Source organism: Nelumbo lutea, chromosome 3, assembly GCF_056320005.1.
Source record: "Nelumbo lutea isolate HS-2025 chromosome 3, American lotus-T2T, whole genome shotgun sequence".
NCBI classification, from domain to species: Eukaryota; Viridiplantae; Streptophyta; class Magnoliopsida; order Proteales; family Nelumbonaceae; genus Nelumbo; species Nelumbo lutea.
The window spans coordinates 29,450,740-29,464,732 of NC_142686.1; the positions used below are offsets into that span (position 1 = coordinate 29,450,740).

A 13,993-nucleotide genomic window follows, 5' to 3' on the forward strand; every position below is an offset into this window, starting at 1 on the left:
AGCAGTGGCGCCCCTGAACCTTCCTGCCTTGAACGTCCCTCTTCAACTCCCTATTGAAGCAACCTTCGCTGAACCAACTGCTGTCCCACTGGCGGCCCGCTAGAACCAGCTGGACGACCTAATGCAATGCATGCGGGCAATGCAAGCCCAAATGCAACAATTACAGCAACATCAACTCCAGTAGCACCAGGTACTACACCACCTCTCCCAACACCATTATCAGCAGTAGTTCCCTCAACTACCCCTGAACCAATCACTGCTTCCACCTCGGCACCCTGTTCCGAAGCCGGTTAAGGCCTCCTCTCAAGGTGGACGCCCTCACCGAGGAGAAGCTTCCCAACTCCAGAACCCCCCTAATAGTCAAGCCTCGTTCCCAGGCCGAAAGGAAAGAAAAATTACCTCCGCCTCGTAGCTCGCAGGTGGGTCGGGAACCTCACCCACAAAGTCTGCACCTTGGCGCTCCAAGCCTGAGTTCCCACTCATGGAGAACTGGTTCAGCGCCCTAGCAGTAGACCAGCATTCTGGGCCCATCGAGCTAGGCAACACAAAGGCTAGCAGCGCTAGTACCAGGCCCACTCAACGAAGGCGCCGAACTGCCACCCATGTCCTGCCCGAGCTCAAAGGAAAGGAAGAGACGAGCTCAGACGAGGTAAAAGCTGTCCCAATTCTCTCAGTTCCTTCCCCCCTCACATCAGAACTCCTAGCAGTCCCCATGCCCAGAGATTTCAAGCTCCCACCTTTGGATAAGTATGATGGGTCCTCTGACCCCAACGACCACGTCGATGCTTTCCAGTCCTAAATGCACCTCTCTAGGGCCAGTGAATCATGCATGTGTGTGGCCTTCACCACCACCTTCAGGGGGTGGCCCGCACCTGGTACTGGAACCTAGCCCCCGGGTCAATAAGAAGCTGAGCCCAGTTCGTGCAGATCTTCACCGCACACTTTGTTACCAGCAAGCGGTGCCCCAGAACCGATGAAAGCCTCTTCGGGGTAGTCTAGAGGGAAGGAGAATCCATCTGGGGCTACATCAAGTGGTTCAATGAAGCATGCTTGCAGATACCGTGATTAGACTCCGCGGTGCAGCTCACGGCGGCCATGAGAGGGGTAACGCACAAGGAGTTCAAATGGCACATGGTGGCTAGCCAGCCTGCGACCACGGCCTATTTCCTCAAGCTCGCGAACAAGTTCATGAGAACAGAGGAAGAAATCAACCAAAGAACCGAAGGCGGAGTCAAGAAAAGAAAAAGGGAAGGTGAGCCCTCCAACCCAGGCGACAAAAGAAACTAGGCCCGAGAGGCAAAGTCAAGCCAGCTGTCCCGAGCTCCCTTAGCAGTTCGGACGAATTACACGCCGTTAAACACAAGGCGGACCGAGATCTTGATGACGATCAAGGACGCCCCCTACGTAAAGTGGCCACCTCGCCTAAAGAGTAATTCAAACAAGAGAAATAAAAATCTATACATTAGTTTTCATAGAGATCACGGTCATAGTACCGAACAGTGTAATAATCTCCGGGACGATATAGAGGGATTCATCCATCGCGGATACTAGACAAATTTTGTACAACATAATCATAATAATAATAAGGCAGGTCGACAAGGGGAGCATAGAAAGGATGCCCCCGAATCTATCAGCAGATCGGTCGAAGCCTTACAGCGACCGCCTCCAGAAGAGAGCCCAGTTCGGGGAACAATCCATGTGATAGTGGGAGGTTCGATGGTAGTAGGATGCACTTTGGCAACAGCACGGACGTCAGTTCGCGAGGTAGCCCGAGAAGAATAGAACCCTCCAAAGAGGCCGAAGAGAGAAGAACCGATCTTTTTCACGAAAGACGACGCGCGAGGTGTTCACTATCCCCATGATGACGCGCTCGTCATAAAACTAAGGATCAACGACTTCGAAGTCCGGCGCGTTGTGGACTCAGGTAGTTCGGCGGACATCTTCTTCTACAGTTGTAGAGAAGCAAGTTGAAGCCCGCAAACACTCCTCTGGTGGGCTTCAGCGGAGAGGAAGTCAGGCCCCTTGGGAAGATACCAGTACTTGTGGAAGTCGGCACATGGCCTTGCACAGTCAGACTCAACCACGATTTCCTGGTGGTCATCGACCCCCTCCCCATACGATGCCATAATAGGGCGGCCAATTACGCATATTCTGCGGGCAGTGGTCTCCACCTACTATCTGGCAATGAAGTTCCCTACGGACTTCGGTGTGGGGGTAGCGCGGGGCGACCAACTTGAGTCCCGCAAGCGTTATGTTGCCGCCCTGAAGGGAAAAACCAAGGCAGTTGACGACTTCAAACTGGAGCGGCCTACGGAGTAGGGTGAGGAATGAGCTTTTCCCATAGAGGAAACGATCGTGATCCCGACCTCGGCTATAGATCTGGCTCGAATGCTATAGATCAGTGCTTCTGTCAAAGAGCCTCTATGAACCGAATTGGTGAGTTTCTTACTTCAAAGTTTAGATATTTTTGCATGGTCCATGGCCAATATGCCCGGTATTGACCCTGGCCTTATAACTCACAAACTTAACATTGACCCTGTAGTTAGACCCATTAGATAGAAGAAACGCAACTTAGCCCCGGAGCGTTGGAGGGCGGTCGACGAGGAGGTCGAAAAGCTCCTTGCAGCGAACTTCATAAGGGAAGTTCATTACCCGAGCTGGGTAGCCAACCCAGTGCTGGTGAAAAAGTCAAATGGCAAGTGGCGCATGTGCGTCGACTACACAGACCTAAACCGAGCTTGCCCAAAAGACTGCTTCCCCCTCCCCTGAATTGACCGCCTAGTAGATGCGACCTCGGGGCATGAGCTGCTAAGCTTCTTGGATGCCTACTCAGGCTACAACCAAATCTGGATGGACCAGTCCGATGAGGAAAAAACTAGCATCATAACCGAGTTCGACCTGTACTGCTATAAGGTCGTGCCCTTCGGACTAAAGAATGTTGGGGCGACCTTCCAAAGACTTGTAAATAAGCTTTTTCGGCCCTTAATTGGCACGAAAATAGAATGTTATGTAGATGACATGGTCGTCAAGACACAGTTCTCACAGGAATTAATACAAGACTTAGATTCTGTCTTCCAAATTCTATGTCAATTTAGCATGAAACTAAACCCCAACAAATGTGTCTTCGGTGTCACCTCGGGTAAGTCAATAGGGTACACTGTCAACTGGCACGGTATCGAGGCCAACCCAGACAAGATAAAGTCCATCCTAGATATGAGACCATCCTAGGGTACACTGTCAACCGGCTAAACTGCCGCATAGCCGCCCTCAACCGCTCCTTTCTTTAAGACAATCAAAGGCAAAGGGTTCGAATGGACCCGAGACTTCCAGCTCGCGTTCGACGAACTAAAGAGCTACCTCGCCACTGTGCCAACCTTAGCCAAGCCCAAGGAGGGCGAGGTCTTAGAACTGTACCTCTCGACGAGCGACGAGGTGGTCAGTTCAGTACTGATAAAAGAAGTAGATCGGATCCAACGGTCTGTCTATTATGTTAGTAAAAATCTGCAGGGAGCAGAGACGGGATACCCGTAGATAGAAAAGCTAGCATGCGCACTGGTAATTGCAGCTCAGAAACTCCGCCCATATTTCCAGGCTCACACCATCGTCGTCTTAACTGACAAACCTCTGAGACAAGTCTTACTCAAGCCCGAGGTTTCCGATCAGATGGCGAAGTGGGCCATCGAGCTCAATGAGTACGACCTCCAGTACAAGCCATGAACTGCCATTAAGGCCCAAGCCTTAGCAGACTTTATCGCCGAGTGCACATTCAGCCTCGAAGACCCTGGGCTGGTTGAGCCCGAGATCCCTAGTTCGGGTGAACCCGGAGCTCCCGAGCCAATAGAGTTTGAACCCCTTGAAGTAGCAACCAGTGTGGCATCTCTCCTGGTTAGGCCAAGCGCGAACTGGGATGAGGAGCCCTGGATCCTTCACGTAGATGACTCCTCGAACAGCAGGGCAGCGGGGCTGCAATAGTCCTATGCGGCCCGAGTGGCACGAAATTGGAATACGCACTACACTTTGAGTTCGCGGCCTCCAACAACGAGGCAGAGTATGAGGCACTGATACCTGGGTTGAACCTAGCGCAAAAGGTAAGAGCAAAGCACATAGTTATCTACAGTGATTCCCAGCTCGTGGTCAACTAGGTTACGGGCGAATACGAAGCACGCGAGCTCTCTATGATTGCATACTTGGCGAAAGTAAAGGAGGCTCTACTCAACTTTCAGTCACACTTCATCAGGCAAATCCCGAGGTTAGAGAACACTGAGACCGACGCCCTATCCCGGTTAGCTAGCATGAGTCACAACACCATGGAACCGTGTACATAGAGGACTTACCTCGGCGTAGCATTCTCGATGGGGCAGAGGAGGTCGCTCCTATCCTTGAAGCAGAGCCGAGCTGGATCGACCCACTCACGAGCTTCTTGCTAGATGGAACCCTCCTTGCGGATCGCAATGCATCCAAGAGGGTGCAGCGCCAAGTAGCCAAATACGTCATAATAGACGAACGGTTGTACTGATGGTCCTACACTTCCCCTACCTACGTTGCTTGCGACCTGTCGAAGCCGAGCTCGTACTCCATGACACTCATGAAGGACTCTGTGGCGGACACCTGGGGGCAAAGCACTCACCCAAAAGTCACTTCGACAAGGATACTATTGGCCAACGGTGAAGGCAGAAGCCGTCAAGCTCATCAGAAAATGCGACAAGTGTCAGAAGCACGCCAATATTCACCATCAGCCTGCTTCCGACCTCAAATACCTCACCAGCCCGTGGCCTTTTGCGCAATGGGGGCATCGACCTCCTGGGGTCATTCCCGCCAGCAACAGGTGAGAAAAAGTTCCTGGTGGTGGTAGTAGATTACTTCACAAAATGGATAGAAGCTGAACCTCTGGCAATAGTTACAGCCTGAAACATACATAACTTCTTTTGGAAGAACATAGTATGCCGCTTCGGGTGACATCGGGTAGTGATCTCCGACAACGAAAAACAGTTCGAGGATATCAAGTTCCAAGAATGGTGCCAAAATATGGGAATTCGTCAGAACTTCACATCGGTCGCACACCCGTAGGAAAATGGTCAGAGAAAAGTAATGAACAAAGCCATACTCCGCGGACTAAAAGCACAACTAGACCGAGCTATAGCGTTGTGGGCGGACGAGCTACCAAGTGTTCTATGGGCTCACCGAACTACCGAAAAAACCACCACGGGAGAGACCCACTTTAACCTCACCTACGACACTCAAGCGGTAAACCCAACAGAAATCGAAATACCTACACTGTGACTAGAAGCATATGACGATCAAACGAACGAAGACGAGTTACGTACCAACCTCGACCTACTGGACAAGGTAAGAGACCTCACGCACATCCGGACAGCGGCCTACCAACAACAATTAGCTCGGTACTACAACGCCAGAGCAAAGAAGTGAAGCTTCCGAGTCGGCGACCTGGTTCTCTATAAGATTGTGGTGCCCGAACCCGGTGTGGGCAAACTTGGACCAAATTGGGAAGGGCCCTACAGAGTAAAGAGAGTGCTCGGAGGGGCATACGAGCTTGAAACCTTAGAAGGAAAACAAGTACCCCGAGCGTGGAACATCGTCAACTTAAGGCGATACTACCTATAGACCACCAAGCGAAGTGGACGAAATCGCTACCAAAGCCTAAAAGCCAGGATGCCGAGCTAACGAAGGAGCCTCAGCATAGGCAAAGAGATTGGCGAAGCGAAGTATTAAACATCGAAACAAGTCGCATGAGTGCAGTAACCCGAGCAAGAAACAAATTGGGCATATGGTCAATTCGGAAAATACGGTCAGTTCGGGAGAGAACAACCAACACTTAATCAAACGAAAAGTCCATTCCATTACAAGATGAGGAAGAGTACATATGATGAAAAAAATTGCATTTTCACAAGCCCGGAGTTACTTCTTCATTATCAAAAGGATATCGGCAGCGTTGGTCATCTCCTGAGTTATGCGCGAAGTGGATATGGCACTGATATCGAGCTCGGGGTACGTGTTCCGGATCATCCACTGTCTTAGTTTAAATCCCCTCCTGTATGAGTCCACCATCAGGTCATCAAAGCGTGGCAAGGCGATGTATTCATCAACAACCTTCTTCTTAGGATGCCTTGGGAAAAGATCTGCATTTTCTCCCTTATGTCATCCTGAAGGTATTCGACCTGATGCTGTAGGTCCAGCCTCAGGTCCGCCATATGCTTCACAACCAACCCCATGGCCTCGGCATCCCTCTGAGACCTCGCTTGCCTAGCCATGGCAGCGCGAGCAGCCTCCTCAGCAGCATGACCAGCCGCCTCAGTAGTTCGGGTAGTCACCTCGGTGGCACGGAAAGCCTCTTCGGTAGCTCACGCCTGCCTTGAGCTCCTCTCCACCTGGGCCACTAAGGCATGAATAGAAGAGTTCACCTACCAAAAGGAACAAGTGATTAAGAGAATGACAGCAAGAGGGATAAAAACAAAGAAGCCCGACAAGAAATTTGACTCACCACCATAGCATGAGTAGCGGCACGACACGCGATCTGGTTCAAGGGAAGATCGATCCACGCTGCGATCTCCTCGGAGAAGGTGGCCTCCCTACTCTTCTGAAGAGCATAGTTTGGCGACAGCACACTCCTAAATTCCCCTTGAGCTCCCGAGCCTACGGGCCCAGCTCGCGTATGAGCGGACCCAGAGTAAGCGGGAGCACTAGAGTAGGCGGGGGCACCCGTGTGAGTAGTCTCAGCATAAGGGGCCCTTGCCGCTTCTTGCATTGAAGGAGCCACCTCGGGCTCCCTGGGCGGATCCTCTGACGTGTAGTCTGGTACATGAGGCTCTGCATCCTAGGGCAACTCGGCACGAGTTTGCTTGGCGACCCGCTTCCTCCTCTTCATACCTTGGAACAGGTGCCCACCGCGAGTTCTCTCTGAGTCCATCACACCTGAAAAAAAGAGTTTGGCATCAGAAAAAAAGAAAGAACAAAGCGAAACAAAACCTCTAAGCAAGGAACCTACCCGAACTCAGTCCAGTCGCAATGAGCTTGGCCTTCGTCAGGTACTGATGGCATTTTAGCCCTAGCCGTGCCCATTGCCGGAGGCCCTTCGCCATCTCTTTATCAAGAGTGACAACGGAGTCAGGGGCGGCCATCTCCCACCCGGTCTGAAAAGGCCACCCTTGTGCACTTCACACCCCGAAGTAGTCCCACTTCCATGCTGGGACCTTGTTGGGAAGTTCATGCAAGAGCTTAAAACCCGGGCGAGGAGACAGGTAATACGCTTGCTTACTCCCGGGAAGAGGACCCGCTTGTTTCTTGAGCATTAAAATAGAGGAGAATATCTCCAAGTCTAAAGGAAAGCCCTGTTTGCAAAAAAGGGAGATTGTCCCCACCAAGTTACGAATAGAGTTCAGGTGAAATTGACCGATAGTAATGCCTAAGTGGTTTATGACCTCGACAAGAAAGCCCCACAGCGAGCTGCTCCTGAAATATCACGATCTCATCAGGACCGTGTTCCCAAGGAAAGCTACCTAAAGGAATGAAATAGACGTACTCCCCAGGCAAATTGTAAGAGGTAATAAGGGATTGGAGCCCTTTGGGCGTCATGGTCGAAGGACCAAACCTATCTAGCATCCGACCTCGATGAGAGCTAGACGCCAAACTGCCCGAAGTGGCTTGGCCTACGGGTTCGAACTCGTCCTCAAGTTCTACCTCAGGTTCGCTAAGGCCACCAGGGGATGCAACTTGGTTCGTAGAACTTGCATCAGACCCACTAGAAGAACCGTCTGAGCTATCCAAGCTAGACATCAAGGAGAAAAAGTGGATTCCAGGAAAGTACTCACCCAAAAAAAGGTTTGAACAAACTCTGGAAACTGGAACAAGCAAAAAACCTTGAAGGCGAGCTAAAAAGCCTGGACGTGAGCTAAAAGACCTGGACGCGAGCTGAAACTTGGACGCGAGCTCAAGAAGCAAAACGCAGAAGTGACAAAGCGATTGGGGTCCCCTACTATTTATACCCATAGTAACCGAGAACCAACAGTGTAGATCAGAGCCAATTTGATGGCCCGCATTTGCGCTGACCGCACGTCCCCTAAGACTGAGACGTGATTGGTGCACGTCTTTCTGAAATTGACGAAACGTCGATGCACGTCTTTCCAAAACTGACAAAATGCCGCACACGTCCTTCTGAAATTGATAGAACGACCAACGCACGTCTCCTCACCTTTCAAACGGCAGCAACGCATTTTTTCAAAATCGAAAAGACCCGCTGTCACGTCTCCCAGCGGCGCGCTTTTTTGAAATTTGAAATAAGCGCACACAACCACGTATGTCAGCATTTGTAAGCTGGTAGGCGCGTCTCTCGCCCTTTGGGCGCTCGAGAAAACCAAAGAACCCTAACAATGCACCTCGCACTATCAAGATTCGAAGTGTGGGACAAATCCACCTACCACCTCGCGAAACTCCCTGCGCCAGGGCAGGACCCTTAGCACGAGGAGTGGGGGCAATTGATGAAGGAGATTTGGCCCGACCTCATAATTAAGCAACATGTGGCAAAGGAAACGGCTCGGCACAACAGCACGCCTAAGGCGAGAGCACCAAAGGGAGGAACCAGCGGTCCGAACTTCCTACTAGCAGTCCGAACTCCCTACTAGGAGCCCGAACTCTCCCTTAGGCCCCGAGCCAAACTCAAAGGACAGTAACCTGAACTGGCCTGCCCTATGGCAATTCGGGACACTCCTCTTCGAACTGGCCTGCCTTATGGCAGTTCGGGACACACCTCTGAACTGGCCTGCCCTATGGAAGTTCAAGACACACCTCCGAACTCAAGACTTCACCTCGCTCACCACTCCAGCACTTCACCTCCAGGATGCCAAACTGAACAACCCTACCATGCTTGACACCGAGGAAGTTCGTATCCAGGGGCGGCGCACCTGACTAACTTGGGATCTGACGCTTGACAGCCGCACTTCAAACGACCACCTGCCACTGCCACCTGCCACCGCCATCTCCAGTTACAAAGACGGCTCCGACAAGGAGCAGTGGCGGTTCTGTCCCAGCAGAAGGGGTGGCACCCGAACTGGCAGAAACACTAAAGTAATCATACCTGACTTGACAAAAGCCTCGGAGTGAGTGTGCGAAGTGGTTATAAAAGGCCCCTACCCCCAACAACAAGGTATGCAAACTTTGCGCCATCTGGTTTTATCTTGCCTTTGAGAGAATACTAACTTGAGTTTCAGAGCAATCTCACCGGGTTCCCCCGGAGTTCCCCCATCTTCTCCATTTCAGGCTCCCCGTTACTCCAGTCAGAGACAAGGTCGTTGACAGTTAGGACCGGCCGGATTGCGCACCATCAGAAGTCATTCGGAACAACTTCATAATAACTCCAATAGGTAATAAAATGAGAAAAAATAGAAGGGGTTTATTCACATGTATGGAATGCCATTGACAATTTGACATCATTCATAAGAATTTATCTGTTGCAATTTGAAGGAACTAGAAGGGTTAGGGATAGATCAAAAAGGAAATGGGTCAAAATAAAAATTGTTACTAAGATTGCAACCCGGTCCGTTTCATGAATATTTAATCAAGTAACTTCAATGCAAAGATCACTTACGATTGTTTTAATAAATTAACAATCGATTGCTCATGTAAAAGTGAGAGATAAAAAAGAAGTCGGAGACTCCAAGATTTATTCAAATTTGGCCCTTCTCAAGTCTATGTCTTGTTCCCAATTAAGATTTTTCAATCCATTATTCAGTTAGATTTCATGGGTGTTAAGAAAACCTTTACAATTTACACGAAAAAAACCTTTACAACAATGAATAGGCTTCACCGTGCCATTTGAACCTTGCACAGTATCCTCATAAGGACAAACCTGGCCTGTTCTTGCTTTACAATCACAAATCTCTCAAGTATTTGACAATGGAAACCAAGAGATAATCCCTTCTAGGACAGAATATGCCTGTCACAATTCAAACTATTCAAAGCAAAGATCAAGAGCTTCAAGTTATTCAGTGTTCTTTTCTTCTCAACCCTTTTTTTATTCAAATATTTCTTGCTCAAAAAACACTCTTTCTCTTATTTTTCCCCTTTTTAATCTAACAATTCAAGTTCTCTTTATATTTTTGCAGCTTAGTCAACAAAGTAGTTATTACACTCAATCAAATGCATCAAATGCTCTCACTTTTTTTTTTCAAAACATGTAAGAAACATTAAATGCACATGTAATTTATTTCAAATGGCTAGTTGACCAGGAAGACATGAAGTAGCACCCCTATATGTGGGATGTCTATTGGGTTCTAGGGTATGTCCTTAGTTCTGCTATAGCCTTCCTGGGTGCCTTTCGATTTGAGTTTTGAGCCACTCTATGTCTAATTACAGTCGCATTTAAAGTAACCCGGAAGCTAATAACTCTTGCCCCACTTTGATTACATAAAATTCCTGTTTTAACACTTCGACCTTTTCACTTGGATTATCTTCTTCGTTAAGAATTAGCCTTATCCGGAGCTTTGAGAGGATTGATCCTTTCATTTCTCTTACAAACGGTCTTGACGTAGATAATGAGTAATTTGGATTACAAGATTTAATTCTAAGTTAATTTGATACAATGAATTTGTTATCATAAAAAATACAGTATTGTGTCTCAACCCAACAATCTCAACAGTAAAAAATATTTAAACATTGTAATTTAACAATGGATATGACATTAAGTATAATGGAATAACAAAACAGTATTCATATAGTTGACCCCATATAGTTAGAAAAAGGCGTGGAAGATGATGATGAATGGGCAATTTTACTAATTTGCCTCTCTTTTATACATGATGGGCTACACCAAGGTAAAATCATTTCATTACGTACAACTGTTTATTCCAATACACACACGCACACACATACACACATACATATATATATAATAAGCAGAGTCAAAGATAGTTCAAGATAAATTAAAAGACATGGTAATTATTATGACTCTTTTTATGGCTTTTACTTATTTTCCTAGATGATCTATGCTCCTCCTCCATTTGTTCAAATAGGGTTCCATCATAAACACCTCTAATGGTATCTTTATGCAAGAAGCCATCTTTATCTTTACACAAGTAGTACAATACCTTCCACTCTGTCCAGGCTCCAATCCTACAAACAATTTTACCAGTTTCAACTAGTTAGATGATAGAAGCTTGCAAAGATTAAACAATTTTTTGTTGAAACAAAAAACTAACCATCCTCTGAAGTCTTGAGGAACCCGGTTGGCCTTCAGCATTTCTGACACTTCCTTCGATGTTAAAGCGTTTGGATTGACATGGGCATGCTTGCTAAAAATCTCTTCAAACTTTTCTGGCACAAACCTAAAAGAGTTGAAATCCACATCAAGGAAAAGAGAACTTTATAAAAAAACCAGAGGTTATATATACTGCCACCATGGATTTTCCTTTAAATATATACATTAATTGAAAAGAATGAATTCCAAATTTGTAGGTTGATACAAAAATACTTTCTATTCAAGACCTGCATTTAATATTACATACTCAATACTGAAGTACAAAATTTTTTCTGAACAAATAATCACAATTTTCACTATCCCCAAACTCAAGGCCTGTATCAGCCTTCAAACAAAACAAGGAATATGACCAATTTACCTTCCTTCGGTATCGTAAACACCAGTATCATTCCCATGCTTGGCTCTCTTTATGTTCTTTATTTCAATAGGGAACAGAAGAGATGGAAGCTTTCCCTGCACCATTGAAGGCCAAAAATGCATATTTAGGATAAATTTGATAACCCTCACTTTATATTAATTATTATTAATATCCAATATTCTTTTTTATAATAAAAAGAAATTTGGATTAAAATGAAGAATCCCATAACAAGTCTTTACACTTCCTTTCCCTACCTTTTCCTTCAAACTAAAACACAGCCTAAAAGAGAAAACAATAAGCTTATCAAAAGTATAATAATAATATACCCGCATTAGTAATCCATAACCTTCACCAAAAAGACAAAGCAATAAATAAGCTTGTAGTAATCTACCCAACTTACGGCTTTATTCAGTAGTAATCTACCCAATTTGGATGTTACCAAACAGTACCTTAGACTGACATGCATATAATTATTTGGGCCCTTATGTTTAATCTTTACTCATCTACTCTTTGATCTGGTTAATTTTCTGGGTGGGACTATTCCTATTCAATGGTGTGTGTTGATGGGTTGCAATATTGAAGGAAACCGAATTCAATCGGTGCAAAACCCATTCTAACAGCCCCAATGCAAAGCTATAAAAACTGTTAGAACAGTGTTCGAACCAAAGGACCGATAGAGTTGCAAATAGTACCTGATTATCCACTTACCCAATCCCTACCAGCACTATCTTGGCCCACAAACTCTGAAGTTCGAACCGATGACCCTATCAGATTAGTCAATTAAGCAGGTTCCCTATCCGGGCTTTCTAGTTTCTGCCACACCGTAACCCAAAAATGACACCAAATGAAATAATGAATTTACAAATCTTGTCCATTCGAATTCGATGAGTAGATTTACAAATCTTGTCAAGGATATTTATTAAAAAATAAAAAAAAAAACAAAAATCAATGGTATTGGATGAGAAATAAACGGATCTACGTGGCCCATGTAGTTTTGCATCTCTATTTGCTACGCCATAATCCACTATGCGCAATTAAGCAAAATACAGACACAGGAAAACACATGAGAGAGAGAGAGAGAGACTAGAGAGAGACCGGGCGAGTTTGGGAACTGAGAAAGCAATTGATGAAGATAGCAGCAATGGTGGACAAGGGGATGCCACTGCCGATGGCACGAAATCCTGAAACGAATTAACAGAAACGAAGGATGAGATCAAATACGAGAATATTATTTCTTACCGTAAGAACTAAAATCGGAGACAAAGAAGAGAAAAACCTTGGAAGGTCTCCCATGGATAAACGAGGCCATCTTGATTTCTGTCGAAGAAAGCAGCGTGTTTCTGGAGAGGGCTGAGATAGCCATTAATGAGTTCTTCACAATTAAGAGCTGCAAGGGTTTCCAGTGTTAATAATAAACGATTAACGTTGGAAAAAACAGAAGAAGAAGAAGAAGATTCAAGAAAAAAAATTACAAAAGAACGTACAGTCGCTCTTATCGTTGCTGGAGAGAGTTTTGGAGTCAATAGAAGAGTTAGCCATTTGAGATGAAATGATGAATTCTTCTTTAGTGTTGAGAGAGAGATGATAGGGATTCGGGAGTGGGCTAAGGCCTAAGAGATGGCATTTAAAGCCTTAAAGGGGGGAATGGAGAGAGAGAGAGAACAATCCCTGTCCTGTAGATGGAATTAATAATCCAAGGTTTGTTGTTAGCCTCTCTGTAGCACACGTGCTTTTCGGGTCGGAATACGTACTGATTATTACTCGATTATATAACCTATAAAATAGACCCAGAACCATTGGGATAATCGGGTCCGACATGATTAAACCCGATTATACTTGACAAGGTATAATTATTTATGATAATAACAACATGAAATTTTTTGATAATATAACTTAATAAAATGAAATAAATATAATAAATTATATAATATATATCATCAATTTGAAATAACATATCGAGAAAATGAGTGTGACCAAGCCAGGATTTTTTAGTAGGGGTGGTCATGCTTTTTTTTTTTTTTCATGGAAATAAAGCCCGTAAGCAAGTTCCATTCAACAATTAAGTAGGCAATTTGAAATAACATATCGATATTGGGTATCGTATCGGATAATTTGGATATGGTTATATTTGAGAAACACATGGATTCAAAAGAGAAAATATGGAAATGCTAAGAAAATACACACAAATTCCATAAATATATTAATAGCATTAAGTGTAATGTCAAGACAACTATAAATAATATATAAATAGATAGGAATTGTATATTTAAACATATACACATATGAATAAATATATTATAATTAATATAGCAGGACATGTAGATATTACAATTTTATAAATAATGCATCAATCAAGAGTCTAAGAAAAA

The 13,993-nt window shown here is 45.6% G+C and overlaps 1 protein-coding gene across 1 annotated transcript; it reads right to left on the reverse strand.

Moving 5' to 3' along the window:
• Window positions 1-10,761: 10,761 nt before the first annotated feature.
• Window positions 10,762-13,373, reverse strand: LOC148863926 (putative peroxygenase 4). Its single transcript, XM_088974603.1, has 6 exons — window positions 13,109-13,373; window positions 12,901-13,011; window positions 12,720-12,805; window positions 11,625-11,719; window positions 11,208-11,333; window positions 10,762-11,121 (listed from the first exon to the last, which is right to left on the reverse strand). The coding sequence occupies exons 1-6, from the start codon at window positions 13,161-13,163 to the stop codon at window positions 10,932-10,934; spliced, it is 663 nt and encodes a 220-aa protein (XP_088830729.1). The 5' UTR covers window positions 13,164-13,373; the 3' UTR covers window positions 10,762-10,931.
• Between the last annotated feature and the right edge of the window lie 620 nt (window positions 13,374-13,993).

What these genes read in the sequence shown, in the direction of transcription:
- LOC148863926 (XM_088974603.1), bottom strand. Translation starts at nt 13,163, where the DNA reads ATGGCTAACTCTTCTATTGACTCCAAAACTCTCTCCAGCAACGATAAG. An exon ending in TCCATGGGAGACCTTCCAAG is followed by an intron (nt 12,806 to 12,900) that starts GTTTTTCTCTTC and finishes AATTCGTTTCAG; the next exon opens with GATTTCGTGCCATCGGCAGT. An exon ending in TCAGTTCCCAAACTCGCCCG is followed by an intron (nt 11,720 to 12,719) that starts GTCTCTCTCTAG and finishes TCAATGGTGCAG; the next exon opens with GGAAAGCTTCCATCTCTTCT.